At 40.0% G+C, this 19,009-nt stretch overlaps 4 protein-coding genes across 6 annotated transcripts; 2 read left to right on the top strand and 2 right to left on the bottom strand.

The window, feature by feature from the left end:
• Positions 1–1,860: 1,860 nt before the first annotated feature.
• lemd1 (LEM domain containing 1) lies at positions 1,861–7,155 on the top strand. 3 transcript variants are annotated; one of them, XM_020611886.1, is made up of 11 exons: positions 1,861–2,644; positions 4,286–4,391; positions 4,550–4,696; positions 4,786–4,841; positions 5,065–5,112; positions 5,217–5,363; positions 5,551–5,622; positions 5,721–5,813; positions 5,946–6,011; positions 6,341–6,405; positions 6,562–7,152. In XM_020611886.1, the coding sequence occupies exons 1-11, from the start codon at positions 2,456–2,458 to the stop codon at positions 6,782–6,784; spliced, it is 1,212 nt and encodes a 403-aa protein (XP_020467542.1). In that variant the 5' UTR covers positions 1,861–2,455; the 3' UTR covers positions 6,785–7,152. The 3 variants fall into 3 exon arrangements, with proteins under 3 accessions (XP_020467542.1, XP_020467543.1, XP_020467544.1); XM_020611887.1 differs by having other exon boundaries at positions 5,560–5,622; positions 6,562–7,151; XM_020611888.1 differs by lacking the exons at positions 5,551–5,622; positions 5,721–5,813 and having other exon boundaries at positions 6,562–7,155.
• Positions 7,156–7,449: 294 nt separating this feature from the next.
• LOC109966789 (N-fatty-acyl-amino acid synthase/hydrolase PM20D1.2) lies at positions 7,450–12,743 on the top strand. The gene is made up of 13 exons (XM_020611938.1): positions 7,450–7,739; positions 7,861–7,947; positions 9,374–9,609; positions 9,713–9,799; positions 9,884–10,017; positions 10,192–10,311; positions 10,445–10,520; positions 10,613–10,674; positions 10,760–10,838; positions 10,915–10,986; positions 11,067–11,232; positions 11,325–11,424; positions 12,458–12,743. Exons 1-13 carry the CDS (start codon positions 7,520–7,522, stop codon positions 12,585–12,587), a joined length of 1,569 nt encoding a protein of 522 aa, XP_020467594.1. The 5' UTR covers positions 7,450–7,519; the 3' UTR covers positions 12,588–12,743.
• A 2,621-nt stretch (positions 12,744–15,364) lies between these two features.
• On the bottom strand, positions 15,365–17,808 carry LOC109966706 (mucin-2-like). Its single transcript, XM_020611780.1, has one exon. It carries the CDS (start codon positions 17,760–17,762, stop codon positions 15,570–15,572), a length of 2,193 nt encoding a protein of 730 aa, XP_020467436.1. The 5' UTR covers positions 17,763–17,808; the 3' UTR covers positions 15,365–15,569.
• Positions 17,762–18,572, bottom strand: LOC109966743 (integumentary mucin C.1-like; the record flags this gene model as incomplete). Its single annotated transcript, XM_020611853.1, has 2 exons — positions 17,762–17,769; positions 17,810–18,572. Coding segments are annotated over 2 exons (771 nt in total), but the record flags the coding sequence as incomplete, so codon positions are not given.
• Between the last annotated feature and the right edge of the window lie 437 nt (positions 18,573–19,009).

The following is a 19,009-nucleotide window of genomic DNA, read 5'->3' as shown; positions in this document are numbered from 1 at the left end:
GTAAATTTACAGTATGGGCCGGACAAATAAACAGTGAGCTTACAACCACTATAAAGCTCTGTGGAGCTGCAGATTCTGATCATAATTCTCTGCAGGTTCATCACTATAAGTAATGCCCTTCTAATTGTGACACTGTGTTCACATCATTTGATACACTGTTATTGTAAAATATCAGATATAGCTGCTTTAAAAGCGAACTGTGTGAACTACCTTTCATATGTAGGGTTTCCAACAGACTTTTTTCACCAGAGGCCTTTTGACATGTCACTATAAGAAAAACTCAGGTCTAAATAACACTATTAATTGCTGAATTGCGATTAACAGATTCTGTTTGAGGGTCCTAACATTGTGCATGCTCATTGTTGCACTGGGCCATTTGAATAGATTGGAGCCATTGTTACTGTACCTGTGGATTTCCAGGGTTTCTGAATGAGCAGCAGAAATGGATCATTGAAAGGATGGATGGATTACCAAATTAAATAATATATAACAAATTAATTTATTTATGTTGTAATGTAAAGTTATGAATTTTACATTAGGGCTGAGGTCTGGAATATAGCACTAGGGACTTTCCAGCCAGCTTTTAGGATCATAAATAAAAACATTTTATAACTAGGATTATTTACTATGGCAAGTTATAGTAGAAAAAACATTTAAGACAATTGTAAATCAGTACTTTTTTCAGTGCTTTTAATTTAAAGACTTTTCAAGACCTGCAGAAATCCTGTTTTCCTATGTCAAATCACAACGTCACCTCAGGCACGTTTGACTTTGGGAATTTTCCAGGTCATCCGGTTTGTCTCAACTTGTGAGAGATGATCCGCTTCATTTCCCTAGACCCTTTAAGCATTGTAGGCTACACCAGATACATAAAGATGAGTGAACAATTAAGGGACAATCCAACATAAAGTGTCTCAGTAAGGTGTTGAGCCACCATATGCCACCAGAACAGCTTCAGTGCATCTTGGCATTGACTCTCCATGTCTCTGAATTCTACTGGAGAGATGAGCAACATTCTTCAAAAAGATATTCCCTTATTTGGTGATGGTGGTGGAGGTGCTGTCTAACACATTGTTCCAACATCTCACCATGGGTTCAACTGGGTTGAGATCTGGTGACTGTGAAGGCCGTGGTATATGACTCACATTTTCATACTCAAACCAATGACCCCTCATGCCCTGTGGATGGGGGTACTGTCATCCTGGAAGAGAAGACGACAACTAGGAAGGCACACACACAAAAATGACTGAATGAATATAGTGTGTCTTGTGTGAATAGGCTATTGTGTGAAGATAGTGTGCTCCTCTGAATAGTATGCTGGTTCTACTTTCACTGTATAGTAGTTTATCTAAAATATTTAAGGCAATAAATGCTGGTCAAATTAGATGTCAGATGATAGTTATATTAACTCAACTTATTCAGCAGATTAGGAGAGTTTGTTAATTTATGACACAGTTTATTAGGGTTGCCAACTTCCAGAAATGACAATAAGGGATGCCTGGGGGGTGGGAGTGTTATGAAAGAATTTCAGTCGTGCAAACACATTTGAGATTACAAATAGAATCTTCTAAATAAAAGAACATTTAATTATTGAAATGTGTCTATTTAGGGCAACTGGACTATGGAACACAGCCTCTGGAGATGTCTGGCGGACAAGGAACTTTGACACTTCTTCCTCTCCTTGTGTCTTCCCCCTGATACTTTAGTGATTTTCACTAGATGCAAGCAAGGCCACGGGAATTAGGGGCACGGACAGTGCTGCAGCGCCCCCTGGAGGATTGTAGAGGAAGGCTGGAGCCGATCCCAGCTGACACCGGACGAGAGGCGGGGTCCACCCTGGACAGGACGCCATCTATCACAGACAGCTATCAATTTAAAACATAAAAATAATAAATGAATAACCAATCAATGCTTTATTGGCCGTGTTCATATTCTGATCTTGGTAAGTGGTTAATAGAAGATCTTGGATTTCAAACCTTACACACTTGTTGCAAACAGGCGCGCAACGGCACAAGAAAATGGTGATGCAAAAAAAGAATTTCTGATTTCTTTATCAATTCATCAAAAAGAGTAAAACAAATTTAGCTTCCATTCTAGCTAGCTAACTTGCTAGCAGTTAATTCATATTGAACCAAAAGCCAAATCAAATAAAGAACTAAAGCCAAGCTGAAGTTTTTTTGTTTGTTGGTTGGTTTTATTTGAAAGTTTATCATAATTAATTCAAATGTCTTGCGTTCCATCTAAATAACACACTGTTTGCGTGCGGTGCGTAGAACAGCTGGCCTACCTGCTGTCAATCAAATCATCAAATGCAGCTGTTCTCAGCTCAGACCACCGACGGGCCACAGGCACAAGGTTTCTCCGAGTAGCTGCTCCGGATTCACCTGGTCCCAAAGACGTTTTTCTACAGATATACAAGCTGAAGTTGAACTAGTTTTAATAATCGGGTCGTGACATGCCGCTGTTAGTACAACACCCCGCTTATTTCTCCAAATCTAGACTGAAGTCAGATTTAGTTGCGCACAACGTCGCGCTGCCACCTGCTAAGAGCAAAAAGGAGGTTTATGTGGAGTTGTACTTAAAACACATCGATCAAAGAAGCGATTTTTCCAGCGACGAGGAGGATTTGGTGCAAGATGTGACAGTGAGTTGATCAAGTTTTGGGCGTTTTGCACCTGAATATTAAAACAACAACAACAACTTTTGTGTAGTAAACAGGTTCTGCTCTTAATCACAACTTGCTTTTGATAGGATGGTGTTGTTGAAAGACCGATAGTGACAGAAAAGCGTTTTCCTACTGAGAAAAGACTAATTAGATTAAATTGTCACCATTACACAGATGTGGGGGAAGTACTCATTTTACTTAAACTACCAAGACCTAGTACAAATCTACTTTGTACTGAGTCTAAGCTACTTCATATCTGTCAAATTGATTTGGTTTTTATTAGATCTTATAAAAACATGTATGAGTGCATAAGCAGCATTTCAACTGTAGCAACTGCTTGAGGTGCAGCCTACCTAAGTGGTTTTCAACCTTTGGATCAGGGTTTTACAAAAGGCCACAAGAAAAACCCAGAATCCTGAGATTATTAATGGGAGAGGGGGGGGGGAAACTGACTCAAAACCTTTTTCAGTTTCATGGGAAATGTTGGACAGTGAAACATTTGGAAAGAAAATGCAGAAGTGTTAACAAGTGTCTGAAATATGATAAGGCACAGGCCGCAAAATGGTTGGGAACCAATGTGAGCAGTCTTTACCAATGTGTTTTCTAAGATGTTTGAATAATAAGTTGTTTTTTTTTATCTAGTCATAATCTGAAAAGTGACTAGTAACTAAAACTGCCACATAACTGTAGTGGACTAGTAAGTATACTTATCTCTAAAATGCAGTAGAGTATATTCTAATACTCAAGTGCAGTATAAGTACTTCAGAAATACTGTGGATGGGAGGAGCAGCAAATGTGGGTCACTGTTACCAAACTGTCCTCAGCTTTCTGTGCCACACTTGAGGTCCTTGACCACTAAGCCAGCAGCTGTATACTGTAGTTGGTATAGGTATAGATTTACATGAAACGTTTCTGTAGTTGGCAGCTGCCATATGGTCGTGTACATGTGCTTGCCACACCTGTCGTACTCAGTTATATGCGCCAGGAGGAGCCTAGCATTTGAAGTCTGTAAGTTGTTTCTGTGCTGTGGGATAGGCTGAGTTGTCTGGGTGGGCAGAGTTCCTACTATGAAATCAACTACACTGTCAAGTGAACGTTTCAGGTTTTATCCCCAGTCCCCAGTTTTATGTTAACAAATTGAATATCTTTTTTTCTGATCACAGGCAAAACAAGCTGGTGCATCCTGTGCTGTAATAAACTTGGGACTTTTTCCCCCTGATGTTTTTGTCATTTCTTCTTGTTATTTCTGAATTTAAGTTTCGGAACAGTTTATACATACAGTCACATGAAGCTAGGACTGGTGTGGTAAAAACTGACTTGGAGATTCCCTGTGAATGTAAGTGATATCAGAAACACAACATTTTATGACGGTGTTGAAACGGGCAGAATTGGTGCATACTGCAGCACACGTGCGTATAATAATATCTGGTAAGCCAGTATTTGATGATGGACACTCAAATTTGTTTTTCTTTAATCCTGTGGTGGTTGATTTGGCATCACAAAGGTTTTTCTTAATATTTTTTATACTGTATGTCCCACACCTGGGAACTAAGCTGGAGAGTTTGTCATCTCTTGGCAAGCATTTAGTAAATGTAGCTAATTTTGTTTTGTGATGATGAGGTGGAGAATCCAGTGGTTGCAGAGGAACCTGACCCACGTGATTTGACTGATGATGACCTCAAGGCCAAATTACTTGAACACGGGGTTAAAGCTGGACCCATACTCGGTGAGGTTACACTTGATTCTGTCTTTAAATTGATTTTCAACTGAGAAATATGATTCCCATCATCCTTAGTTCAATTTAGTGTTTAGTGTCCAGAAGACTAATTAAAACTAAATGATTAAATTACAACTAATTATTATAGTATTATTTCTTGATGCTAGCCTCCACCAGGGCTGTCTATGAGAAAAAGCTCAGGAAACTGCTTCAATCTGACAGACACGACCGAGTTAATGGAGCGGAGAAAGGTGTTCTGTACTCGGATAGTGAAGAAGAGGAGGAAAGTGAACAGGACGAGGACGCAGAGTCAGGTATGACCTTACATGTTTTAGTTTTTTTGTCTAGAGCTACATTTTCACGTAATTATATACACTGTGTTATTGTTCTGTGACTTTCCCAGGTTCTGAAGGAAAAAGCCAAACAGTTGAGCAGTTGGAGGAGCAAGAGAACAGCCAGGTGAAAACATCGTAGGGCGTTCTTTACATATTTGGTTAATGAATGGTATTTATTGTATTGTCTGATGGTTAATAGGTCCTAATGCCTTTTTGCCATGATTAGCTGTTTTGAAATAAAGCGCCCCAACAGTGCCACTTAGTGGTTACAGTATGTAAATGTCCTTTCTGTGGAATAAGGACTTGGATTTTGAGTGTTAGTGTTGCTATTTTTCTTTTTTTTTCAGAATGGTGATTTTACTTACCCACAGTGCTTTTTACTTTCATCAAGACTGGTAAATATTACCGATGTTAAGAGCACTTCCACAAATTTGAACTGAATTCTTAGGGTAAATATTTCTTGTTTCAGTGTTTGATTTGGTCGGTGCTTTTTGTTTAGCATGTTCCTGCTTCTAGAAACAGGGAGCCTGATTCCAAGGGGAATGCGTTAAAGTCATCAGCGCGAAGTCTGTCTCAGAACTCATGGATTCCTGTAGGAATAAGTAGATCATCCTCTGTAGATCGCTGCTCAGGAGTAGGATCAGTGGTAGGCTGGTCTGACGTCACTTTACTTCTGGTTTTTAATTCTCTGAATCCCTTGCTTAGATTTTGAAACTTTATTGTGAGCCCTTCTTAAGCCACTAATGGGATGTTTTTTGTTTTACAGTGGTGTACACTGGTGTATAGATTGGATGAAGACTGATATGGTTCTGTTGCTGTTAACATGATACCAGTCCTTGCAGGTTCCACCTGGATCTCAGTCAGTTTCCTCTCAGGCCTTCAGCATCACTCAGATGGTTGAGGAGGAAAGTTAATGCTGTACACACCTTTAAGGCCACATTCCACATGTTTGTTTTGGGTTTGGTAATCACTGGGTAGTATACATTCTCACCCCAAACAACAGATGGAGAGTCAGAGGGCACTCTCTACTAGCTCCAACACTGAGGGAGAGGTGAATGGGAGCAATGTGCAGGAACACTGGCCACAGTCCGACAGGGTCAGTAGTGCTCACATTGTTCGGTCACACTTTAAGCTCAGATTTTGGTGGTGGTTGGTGTTGGAGAGGTTCACTGGAGGCAGGAGGAAATTCAGACTACAACATATAACATGTTACGTCTCCTTTCTTTAGCTGGACATGCCAGTTGTGGATGAGTACTACACTCCCAAGGCTTCCCCTTACAACCAGACAATGAAGGCACATACATTTTCTTGTTGGCTTCTATTTTTCTGTCCTGTAGCACTTGATTGGGGGCGTACACTGTCTGTAAGAACAGTTTTTTGACTCCTTTCATTTTTCAGTATATAACCCAAGCCAGAAAATTACACACAAAGTTAACAATTGCTCTCTATTATTTCACCACTATGTATCAGATCACTGCTCATTAGATTAATAATCGACCTTTTCCTTGTTTACTGCCAGACTCACTAGGCTTCAGTCTTTGTGGGACACTACTGTCGGACACATTTTTTCAATTTTCTCTGGTTGCTTTTGTGAGTAATTTCTTATTTTTCTATCTTCCCCAGGAGCCCTTGAAAGATACATTCAAGGATCTGTTACCAGACAATGACATCACACCCACTAGGATCTAGTAAGTGCTGTACGAACACTGTTAGAGCACAAATTAGACACTTTAAACAGCTTTTGAAGTATAACAAGGCAACTTTCATATTATCACATACAGACCTAATGTGGGCGGTTTGTCACTGGGCTATCAGCACATACTGCATGTCTGGTTTTATTTCAGTGCCACTTGTCGGAGGCCCATCAAGGGTGCAGCAGGGAGACCTGTACAGTATGCATACCCAGAAACTCCTGCCAGTCCCATAACCCTTGAGAGACGAGAGGTGGAGCGCCACCTTGTGCCCATCCACATACAGATTGTGGTCTTCCTCATTGTGGCGTGCCTCTTGTACCTCATTTATGATTATGCTGAAGACAACTCACTGGGTCCATTTGTTTCTTTATGAGACGGTCTTTACCAGGGGTTGGAGAGTGAGGAGGGGCTTCTGATTCCACCTGAGACATTGTAGCAAACACAGTATCAATGTGAACGCAGTTTCTTTGCTGACTTTGTGTGTCTGTAGGGGAGTAAACCTCAAATCCAGTTTTATTTTTATGTTTTGCTTATGGATGCATTATTAAAATTGCTCATCACTGTAGTTAAACAATTGCTAAAACAAACACAGTTGAATCTTTTAAAGTTTGAAAAGTTCTCAAATGTAAAAATAATACTTAGAATTTTTTATTTAACAACTCAAACTGTGTAATGTGTTGGTGCCTTTTGAATGAATTGATGTCGCTGTACTTGTCTTATTTTTAAATATTTGAACTATATTTCAATAAAGGATGTTTTGCTTCATAGTTTTTGTGCAGCTGATGATGGCGACTGAGGTGAAAAAGACAACATTCAGATATAAAAGTCAGCAGGGATCTTTTCATGTAGCAAAATCCATATTTACTACATATCATGAAGATTATAGGTTACAAGTTATACTGGTGCTTTCGACGGACTGGTTAATAAATCACTGAACTGGGTGACAGGGTAATGAAACTTGGCCCACACTGGCGCAGAGATAAAGATTATTTCGTATTGACAGTAGGTGTGGCTGTTTGCTTTCAGGCCAGCAGATGGCGCTCATGTAACGACCCCCAACTAATTCAGTGCCTTGTCGCAGCGAACGAGCGAGCAGCCTTCCGGAACAATGACTGACTCGAGGGCGAATTTCAAAGTGTTTAAACTTTTAAAGATTATATTTAGTAGCTTCCTTGTTGCAGCGCTTCTGTTATTTACTGTCGCATCTATCAGGACTTTTACACTGGATGTAAATGTCGGACTTCAAACCGCTCACTGGGAAAAGACGAATAACATCTCGCTTGTGATAGACCACCATCAGAGAAAGGAGCTTCTTGAAAACTTTAAAAGTAGGCCACTTGACGTTGTGTTTTACTCAGCAGCCAATGTAGTTACTCGATACCGAAACCCCGTGTGGAACATAGTTGAGTAGGCACCAGTAACATGCGTTTTTATGTTGGCCTGCTGCAGAAGCTGTCCGGATCCCCACGGTGTCATTCTCACCGACTGAGAGCAACACGACCGCGCTGCTGGACTTCGAAAGGCTCCTCCGGAAGGGTACGTTGGCTGTAAAGGATACGAGGCGCTGTGTTTACTTGGATAACGTTAGCCGGCTAAGCTAGTCACAGGTCTGTCTGGTGGACACGAACAAGATGCGCCTTTGACACACACGGTGGAGGAAAGTAACTAAAGTAACTAAGCACCGTTACTCAAGTATCTGTACTTTGAGTATTTTTATCAGCTACTTCATACTTCAACTTAACTACATTTCAGAGAAAAAAAGTGTACTATTTACTCCTTACATTTATTTGATAACTTTATTTTCAGAATGAGATGATTTAAACAAGTACAGTATAATCATAAGACTTTATTGATCATGATGGTTAATTCACAGGCTTCCCAGTAATATGTAAAGCACTTAATTATAAGCATATAAGGTAGTTAAAATTAGCTCCACCTTTGCCAGCTGAAAAAAAATGTGATGTGCACAGTAATTATAATCCAATAATATGATATCCATTAATGTAGAATATGCTTTTCTGCAGAATTAGTACTTTTACTTTTTGTACTTTAAGTGTATTTATGTTAATACTTTATATAAGGTAGCACTGGGGTTGGAGAGACACTTGAGACTCCCCCACAATGCCCGAGGGGAGAAGCACCTGGTGGGATCCCCCATAATGCCCCTTTGGGCTGGCTGTATATAGTTCTAGTTCTGGAACCTACGCCTCTGTGCTCAGCATGGGTACCTGACCGCTGACAGTTTGATGCTGGAGGAGCTCACCCTTTATGCCTTTGTCTAGGGACTCCGGTCAGAGCGACTCCAGGAACATCTCCGCCTCTGCACGCCATGCCATGGTGGCCCAGGCGCAAGCAGAGCACAACCTGTCAACTTCTGTTTAAGTAACATTTTGAATGCAGGACTTTTACTTGTAATAAAATGTTTTTACAGAGATGGTTTACTAGTCAGTTACAGACCTGACCTAACATTAACTATCTAGTTACTGATTAATGTCCTGCTTTTCTGTGTCCTCTTGCTTAACCCTCATAACTGAGAACTTGCTGATAGCACAGAATGATATTTATTTATTTTTACTTCTTTTATGTGTGAGAATTTAGCTCCTATCATGCAAGCTGGAACCAGAAAATAATTGTTTTACAGTATTTAATTTAGATATATTTATTTTTGCTTGACAAATGACATATATGTGATACTGCTGTTAAGAACAACTAAAGGGATACTCCAGCATATTAGTATTGTTCTTACTTAAAGTTTGGGGCACATTTCAATCTTTACATCTCCAGTTTCTAATATAACTTTTGTGTTAAAGATGACACTGATGGCATCTTCAACGTTACTTTTACAGATTCCCAAGCTCCATCAGATGCTTTTAAGCAGTGATTTTCACTGAATACTGAACTGATCCTAATGTGTAAAATCAGCAGGTCCCCCTTTAAACTTGCACTCTTCTTCTTGTGTCAGTCTTCCCAACAGTTTTCTCTTCAACACTGGTTCACCATGAACTGGTGGCCAACTACAGCCACCTGTTTTGGGTGCCAGGATCACAGCCTGACCTGGTGCCATACCTTCTGCTGGCCCACATTGATGTTGTACCTGCCTCAGAGTCAGATGGTTGGGAGGCCCCACCATTTTCTGCCCAGGAGATAGATGGCTTCATCTATGGTAGAGGGACCCTAGACGACAAGGGTCCTGTAATGGTGAGAGAGCAAATGTTATTTTCTGTGATCTTGCCATTAAACAGAATGAACTTACATACTTACTAACTTTTGCGATAACACTGATATGCTTTATTTCTTCCAGGGAATACTTCAGGCACTGGAGTATTTGCTGATAAAAGGTTATGCACCACGCAGAGGATTTTACATCGGTCTTGGCCATGATGAAGAAGTACTTTAACTATTCATAAAGATCTAACTTTCCAGATGAATTAAAATATGTTTGAATTTTTAAGTTAAATATTTATTTTTAAAGATTCATGGTCACAACGGAGCAGTGAACATAGTGCATGTTCTGAAGCAGCGTGGTGTGAGGCTGTCGTTTGTCCTGGATGAGGGCCTGGCTATACTTGATGGAATCATCAGTGGTCTTGAAGGACCTGCTGCTTTGTGAGAACCTGTCATACATGGATGTAACATCACAGCCTGTTTGCTTTGCAGCTTTTGCTTGATAAAAATGAAACAATTTGGCCAAGCCAGATGTTAAAACAGAATTTCAATCATAGCATAGCGCAGATGATTGATTGACATTCTGAGGTGTATATGTGTGAACATATGTTACAGAATTGGGGTAAGTGAAAAGGGTATGGCCAATGTAAAGCTGAGTGTGTCTGTGAAGCCTGGTCACTCCTCAATGCCTCCCAGTGAAACCAGCATTGGGATCTTGGCTGCAGCAGTTAAAAGGTGAGAGGAGCGTATAATGCATTCTGCTAAGTCTCTGTTCACGCTGTACCAAATGTTTTACTACATACATTTTTACCACTCTACATACAAAAAGCCTAAATCAAACAGTGACTGTGTCATTGTGTTTCCTCAGACTAGAGGACAACCCCATGCCAAGGTTTTTTGGTTACGGCCCTGAGCGTGAAACCTTTGAACACCTGGCCCATAAGGTAAGGGGAACCACCTACATGTCCGTGACTAATGGACAAGTATGAATAGCTTGTTAGATCTCTGCATGTTGTTACTCATTCTTTGACTTCAGTTCAGGCTCCCAATGAAGTTCATAATGTCAAATTTGTGGCTGTTCTCCTCACTCCTGGGCAGGTAGTTACACCATCAGATTTATTCAGCGTGTTTCCATCTGACTGTGTCCTTTGGAATAAGTCTATTAATATGTTTTGTGTTGCAGAGTAATGGAAAGAAAACCAGACAGTAATGCTTTCGTAAGGACAACCACAGCTGTCACCATGTTTAATGCAGGTGTTAAGGTAATTCACAGTAAATCAGACTACAAGCAAATTCAGTTCTTCTTAGAAAATCCCTAAATTCTTCTTCACCTTGTAGGTGAATGTCATCCCTTCCCTCGCTGAAGCTTATGTAAATCTACGAATTCACCCTGCACATTCATTACAAGAGGTAGAGTCAGAAATTCAGTTCTTCCATATGTCTCATCATAAATACTCTGGCATGAAACACATGTGTGCTGTCTCATCTAGGTCCTGGACCTCATCCAGTCTACAGTGGGGGACCAGCGAGTGAAAATAGAGCTCGTTTATGGATTTGACCCTCTGCCTGTCAGCTCTGCTGATGAAAAGTCCTTTGGATTTCAAATCATTAAGAAAACAGTGCTGGACATGTTTCCAACTGTTGCAGTGGCTCCAGGTAGAATCCAGATAGCTTTTAATGAATAAAAAGTTAACTTATGTAGGTCAAAGTATTCACTGAGTGTTTTGATATAATGTTTAAATATGCAGGCATCTGTATTGGGAACACAGACAGTCGACACTTCAAAGACCTGACCAGTGATATTTATCGCTTCAGCCCTGTCTGGTTTAAACCAGGCGACCTTCAAAGGTAAGAGTCTAGTACATCTGCTACTGAATAAAAATGTACGCAACAAAGTCTACTGCAGTCTTTATAATAAACAGCTGGTGCAGTAAAAACTGGCAAACAAAGCAACTTCTTGAACAAAGGAGAGCTTTCTGCTCTGGTCACGTGTCTACATCACAGTTTTGTAGGGCTGTCAACAAATATTTAATATATGATTATGTAATTGGATGTTTGTAAAATCAGATATTCAACTGAAAATGAATATTCAATTGTGGAATAAAGCAGTACTAGCGTCGCTGTCTGCCTCCTGTGTCTCTGTGTTAGCCTGCACCGAATGCACTGCACGGTGGACAGGAGTCACACAACTTTAGTTAAAAATAAAATGTAGGTCAAGCTGAAAGGAGTGACTAGTTCAACAACAACCACATGTTAATGATGGCAGTGTTCCAAACCCACTTCAGCCACATAGAGAGTGGCACTTTGTGTGGACAGCCCCGTTTACAGATGCTTTGGACTTTGGACAGTAAACGCCAAAAATGTGAAACCTCGAGATAAAGTTTTGTAAGTAAGCTACAGTTAGTTTAACATTCCAGCACTAGTGGTTTAATTATTATTGATTATGTCAAAGAAGAATTTATTGTTCCATGTTTATCATGGAACAGCTCTCTGAGCATTGAATGTCCATTGTATATACTGTTTTGTAACATTTAGGTGTGTAGATCTTGAAGATGTGTTTATGCTGAAATGAATATACAGTAGTTAAGTCTCATACTGGTTTGCCCTCTTGCAGACAATGTGCAAAATGTTTTTAGAATGAGTATTCGAACCTCTGGCCAATTTTGACAGCACTACAAACTTATAATGCTACATTGTTCAGACTTAAAGTTCCCTTTCAAGAAATATAGTGATAAGATTTTTATGTATAGAACTAATCTTTTTCTCTCTGCGTTTGAAATAAAAAAGCCAATATCATGCAAGAACAGAAAGAAGGAATGTAAGGATTTTATTTTCCTAAACATAGCAAAAAAAATTATATATTTTTTGTTATTTTTTTTAGATTCCATGGCATCAATGAAAGGATTTCTAAGAAGAACTACGAGGACCTCGTAGCATTTTACTTCAGTTTGATTCAAAACAGTGACATTCAGAAGCTGCCAGAGCCTCACAGCTCTCTCCATGAACTCTAAGAAATGGAAAGCACTAGTAACAATTAAAGAAAATGCAATCCAACAACCTTTTTTGATGAATTTGGATAATGAATCTGGTACTCTACAGTAGTTTTTAAAACAATGCTGTAGTATCACTGACCACTCAGTAAAATGAATCCTGATTTGTAAAGGTGATTTGAACTGGAGTCGGGCATTGTTTAACGATGCAACAAACTTTTAATCATGTGCTTGTTGTCATTAGATATAGTTTACATTTTTTAAAATGATGAACATAATACCCTGTACACAGATAACATCATCATATCCCTGTAGTTTATGCTGTATTGAAAAACAAAGTTTATCAGTCTGTTGTAAAGATAAGGAGGCATTCAGCTACAACTTATTTCAGTTAACACAAGCTTGACTATCATGTAAATGATTAGACACCAGCTGTTTAACAGTCACAAATACAGAGAACCCAACAACTTTTAATCATCTAGCCTTTGAGAGATATTTACTAAACCTGTTGCAAATTACCGTCAGGTGTGCAAAATATGCAGTTTTTTTTTAGTGGCATATTTATTGACACTGATAATGTAAAAGAGCACAGCACAGATGTGTTAATTTGATTACACCTCCAATTCAGATCTGCTGCCTGAAGGCTGTTATGCACGTGTGGACTGAGAAAAGGCATAGAAGAAAGTCAATAGCAACCAGACTTGGATATGGTTGAAGAAATCAAACTTATTTCAACACTGGAATCACATAGTCTTCTACCAGTCAAATCATCTTTATTTTACTGAGTATTTGAGGTATGGTTAGACTTGAAAGTTCTCTGGTGAGTGATGGGACTAACAAAACACCCTCTCCCTTCTCAAAAATGTTAACTTTGAAGAGATCTCAGATGACTATTACCTGTCATGCTGAGACCAGTGCTGCAGATTTTACACCTGCTTTCTCCTGGTGCTAAATTTCAGCCACAGTTCCCTTCAACCTTAGTTTAATCAGTCCACAAAACATTTTCCAAATTATAAGGTGGAGTGTTATTGCACACCAGAAATGTGCACAGTAATACACGGTGGTTAAAACTAAACCAGCACGAACACGCCCAAACAAAAGGTTAGCTTCACTGACAAAGAAAGCAATTACTGGACATAATAAACAACAGTATCATCACATAAAGCATGACCTTAAACAATGCTATAATCAACCACACAAACAGCACACACGCCCAGCTCAGTTAGAAACACCGCCATACCACCTTGTTGTTATTACTCTCTACTTACTTACAGAGATCTATGGGAGAGAAGCAGTCTAAATATAAATGAGGTCTTACAAATGTTTCTAAAGCCATTGTACTTGATGACACATCAAAAACTCTGAATAAGGAGCACGTGGACGGTGTACAATAACAAACAGAACAGGCTTTTGAGTTTTCCAGTTTGGGTGTGAGAGACTCAGAGTGAGGCTTTCAAATGAGTTATAACTATGTTTATGTGTAGGGTTGATTAATAGGCTCACTGCCACGCCTCCACCCTGGCCTGTGCTTCGAGGTATGTGACAGTTACTGTGACTAGGTGGAGTGGATTCATTTAGGCTGACACATTCTTCCTGCTGTAACCACGTTTCAGTGTACAAACAATAAATCAATGTGATGTTCACTTATCAAATCATTCACTAACAGATTTAGATGAGATCTGATATTTACACATTTGATTTTCCTGTTATTTTGTTCTGTAAGAGCAGTGGTCTTAATTTTAATTATGTTTTATGAATAACTTCTCTTGAGTTGATTTTTGATTGATATAATTTACATAATAAATTAAGATTCACAACGGTGATTGCCCTGTTTTACATTGAACTTGCCACTGAAAAGGTTTTGCACCATCTTTTTGGTCTCCCCATTCTATTAACTACTTCCTGGACTTTGTACTTTTCCCCTGCATTTGTAGCACCTTTGGGATTTTATGAGTTGTTTTTGCACACTCAGTTGTAGTTACTACTTTAGCTTCCAAGCAATTGCTGTGTATTTCTGTTATACCTTAAGTCTGTGTTTATTTGCATTATAGTGTTTTGTTTAATATTAAATTTCTCCTTTTACTCCAGAGTCTGCTTATGACTCTTTTAGTCTAAACTGTAACACTGTTCATTTATACAGTATAGGTGTACCATTATAGACAATCTAATTTGGTTTGGATCAAAATCTGTTGAGATGACAGAAAACAGCTCAGTGAAACTGTCAAAATTTGCAGAGAACTTGGAGGTCTGTAAATTGTCAACAGTGGGCTTTTGCCTTATACAATATATAACTTTATTATTACTGATTTATAAATTGAGTAATATGTATTAATGGAAGGCTAAAATATATTAAATACATGCAAAATAAAACAACTGTACCAGAAAGACAAATCTAATCATACAATGGCTGAATACAGAACAACAAAAACAAACCCATACAATAGTAGCGTATTTGTAAAAACAATATAAATAAGGCAAATCAAACTGAATAGTAGCATGCAGAAATAATAAGGATATATATACCCAACCCTTTTAGATATAATTAACTCTCAGCAGTAGGAAAACAACTAAATATACAGGTCATTTTCTCAGATTTTAGTGATAGATACAAGAAAAATTTTATTGACAGATGTTTCATTAGCAGTGGAGAGTTATTACAAATTAATTTGAAAATGTTAGCATTGACGTTTTGAAATTTAGGCACAGATTAATGAGGCCTAAAAATTATAACTGCTAAGCATTTTTTCCCATACATACTTACTAAGGAATAAGTAGGAATTGCACATATAACAGCTTTTGAAAATGTCCCCTTTTGTTTAAAATAAGAAATAAAACCACTGGAGAACAGGGAAATGATTATTGTACAACTGTTGGGGGCCAATCACAGCATTTGCAATTTTCTTTAAACATCAAATCAGTTTGGCAGTATTGGATGAAGGTTACCCCATTGGCACAGTTGTAAAAAGAATTTGAGTCATTAGGGTTGGTGTAAACCCCATCACTCTATCCAATACAGGGACCTCCAGCAGGTGTTCCAGCTTTGATTGTTGTGGTTGTAGTAGTGTAAGATGTGGTGGTGGGTGTTGTTGTAGTGGAAGCTGTCATTGTTGTGGGAGTTGTGGTTGTGAGAGTTGTCACTGTAGTAGCTGTGAGCCAGTCACAGCATTTGCAGCTTTTGTTAAAGATCAGACCCGCTTGGCAGTATTGGATGTAGGTTACCCCATTGGCACAGTTGTAAAAAGAATTTGAGTCACTGGGGTTGGAGTAAACCCCATTGCTCTTTCCAATACAGGGACCTCCAGTAGGTGTGCTATGTTTGGTTGTGATAGTTGTTGTGCCTGTAATATTGGGAGTTGTTGAGGTTGTTGTAGTAGTTGCAGTTGTAGTAATGGGAGTTGTTGTGGTAGTTGGAGTTGTGGTTGTATTAGTTAGGGTTGTGGCTATGGTAATGGGAGTTGTCATTGTAGTAGGAGTTGTGTTTGTAGTAGTGGGAGTCATAGTTGTAATAGTAGGGGTAGTTTTTGTTGTAGTGGAACTTGTGGTAATAGGAATTGCAATTGTGGCTGTTGTAGTGGATGCTGTGTTTGTGGTACTTGAAGTCATGGCAGTTGTGCTTGTTGTAGATGGAGTTGTGGGAGCTTTGGTTATTGTAGTGGGAGTTGTAGAAGTCAGAGTTGTGCTTGAAACAGTAGGAGTTATTGTTGTAGTAGTATTAGTTGTGGGAGAGGTGGGTATGGAAGTTGGAGGTGTAGCTACAGTAGTGGGAGCTGAGGTTGTTATAATGGGAGCTGAAGTTGTAATAGTAGGAGTTGTGCTTATTGTAGTGGGAAATGTCATAGTACTAGTAGTTGTAGTTGTGGGAGATGTGGTTATAGAAGTTGGAGCTGTGGCTATAGTAGTGGGCGTTGAGGTTGTGGTAATGAGAGTTGTGGTTGTAGTAGTAGGAGTTGTAGATGTACTAGTAGGAACTGTAATTGTTGTAGTTGTGGGATTTATGGTTGTAGTAGTAGGGGTTATCATTGTAGTAGTGGGTGTTGTGGCTGTGGTAGAGGAAGGCATAGTTGAAGTAACAGGAGTTGTGATTGTAGTAGCGGGAACTGTCATAGTACTAGGAGCTGTGGTTGTGTGGGCTGTAGTTAGAGAAGTTGGAGCTGTGTCTATAGTAGCGGGAACTGTCATAGTACTAGGAGCTGTGTTTATAGAAGTTGGTGTTGTGACTGTGGTAGTGGGAGTTGTAGTTGTGGTAGAGGGAATCATAGTAGTAGCACTTGTGGTTGTTGTTGTGGGTGTTGTCATTGTAGTAGTAATGGGAGTTGTGGTTTTTGTCGGAGTTGTAACTGTAGTAGTGGGAGTCATTATAGTACTACGAGTTGTGGATGTGGTTATAGAAGTTAGAGCTGTGTCTATAGTAGTGGGAGTTGATTTTGTGGCAACAGGAGCTGTAGTTGGAGCTGTGGTAAATGAAGTCATAGGAGTTGTGATTTCAATAGTGGGAGTTGTAGTTGTGAATGAAGTTGTGTCAGTTGTGCTTGTAGTAGACAGAGTTGTGGGTGTAATAGTTGGAGTTGTGGATGCGGTTATCAAAGATGGATCTGTGGCTACAGCTGAGGTTGTGGCAATGTGAAGTGTAGTTGCAGTAATGGGAGTTGTAGTTGTGGGAGTCATTATTGTAGTGGGAGTTGTGGTTATAGTAATGGGATTTGTAGATGTACTAGTAGGAGTTGAAAGATTTATGGTTGTAATAATGGGAGTTGGGGTTGTAATAGCAGGAGCTGTCATTGTTTTGATCATGAGATTTACAGTTGTCATAGTAGGTGTTATGACTGTAGTAGTGGGAATTGTGGTTGTGGTAGAGGAAGTCAGAGTAGAAATAGAAGGAGTTGTGATTGTAGTAGTAGTTGTTGGAGATGTGGTTGTAAAACATGGATCTGTGGCTACACTAGTGGTAGTTAAAGTTGTGTCAGTGGGAATTACAGTTGCAGTAGTGGGAGTTGTAGTTGTAATAGTAAGAGCTGTAGTATTTATGGTTGTAGTAGTGGTTGGGGGTATAGTGGGAGTGAGAGTTGATTTAGTGGATGTTGTGATTGTGGTAATGGGGGCCATCACTGTAGTAGTGGGAATTGTTGTGGTAGAGGGAATTGTAGTAGTAATGGGAGATGTGGTTTTTATGGGAGTTGTAACTGTAGTGGGAGTCATTATTGTACTACGAGTTGTGGATGCAGTTATAGAAGTTGGAGCTGCGCCTATAGTAGTGGGAGTTGAGGAAGGAGTTATTGTTGTAGTAGTATTAGTTGTGGGAGAGGTGGGTATGGAAGTTGGAGGTGTAGCTACAGTAGTGGGAGCTGAGGTTGTTATAATGGGAGCTGAAGTTGTAATAGTAGGAGTTGTGCTTATTGTAGTGGGAAATGTCATAGTACTAGTAGTTGTAGTTGTGGGAGATGTGGTTATAGAAGTTGGAGCTGTGGCTATAGTAGTGGGCGTTGAGGTTGTGGTAATGAGAGTTGTGGTTGTAGTAGTAGGAGTTGTAGATGTACTAGTAGGAACTGTAATTGTTGTAGTTGTGGGATTTATGGTTGTAGTAGTAGGGGTTATCATTGTAGTAGTGGGTGTTGTGGCTGTGGTAGAGGAAGGCATAGTTGAAGTAACAGGAGTTGTGATTGTAGTAGCGGGAACTGTCATAGTACTAGGAGCTGTGGTTGTGTGGGCTGTAGTTAGAGAAGTTGGAGCTGTGTCTATAGTAGCGGGAACTGTCATAGTACTAGGAGCTGTGTTTATAGAAGTTGGTGTTGTGACTGTGGTAGTGGGAGTTGTGGTTGTGGTAGAGGGAATCATAGTAGTAGCACTTGTGGTTGGTGTTGTGCCAGTCCCCGCCGAGATCCACCTATTCCAGAACCAGACACGTGTGATGGCAGCGTGGACAAGTGCCGGGGTTTTTTGCTGCAGTGCCGCTGGGTGTTCGATCCTGGCTGGTCCAACACAACCCCATTGTGGACTGGACCACCGGCACCATTACCCAGTGGAGCCTGAACTGTGCATCAACCTGCCTCCTCGCCGGACAACCCGCATCTTCTTCACCTGCTACCCCTCCAGAGCCCTTGGACCTATCCTCCATCCCACCGGACTACCACGACCTGCAACAGGTGTTTAACAAACACCTGGCCAAGGACTCTCTCCCCCCTCATAGACCTTATGACTGTGCAATCGACCTGTACCCGGGAGCCACCTTGCCCAACAGTCGTCTCTTCCACATCTCTAAACCCGAAAGACAGGCTCTGGAGGAGTACATAGAAACAGCTCGACATGCAGGCATGATCCATCCTTCTTCCTCACCCCTGGGAGCAGGGTTCTTTTTCGTGGGGAAGAAGGACAGTGGCCTCCGTCCTTGCATTCATTACCGTGGTTTAAATGCCATAACTGTCAAAAACAAATATCCATTACCTCTC

The sequence above is a fragment of the Monopterus albus genome, unplaced genomic scaffold, assembly GCF_001952655.1.
Source record: "Monopterus albus unplaced genomic scaffold, M_albus_1.0 scaffold118.1, whole genome shotgun sequence".
Classification (NCBI taxonomy): domain Eukaryota; kingdom Metazoa; phylum Chordata; class Actinopteri; order Synbranchiformes; family Synbranchidae; genus Monopterus; species Monopterus albus.
The sequence above is the reverse complement of the archived record's forward strand: the minus strand, read 5'-3'. Positions and strand labels throughout refer to the sequence as shown.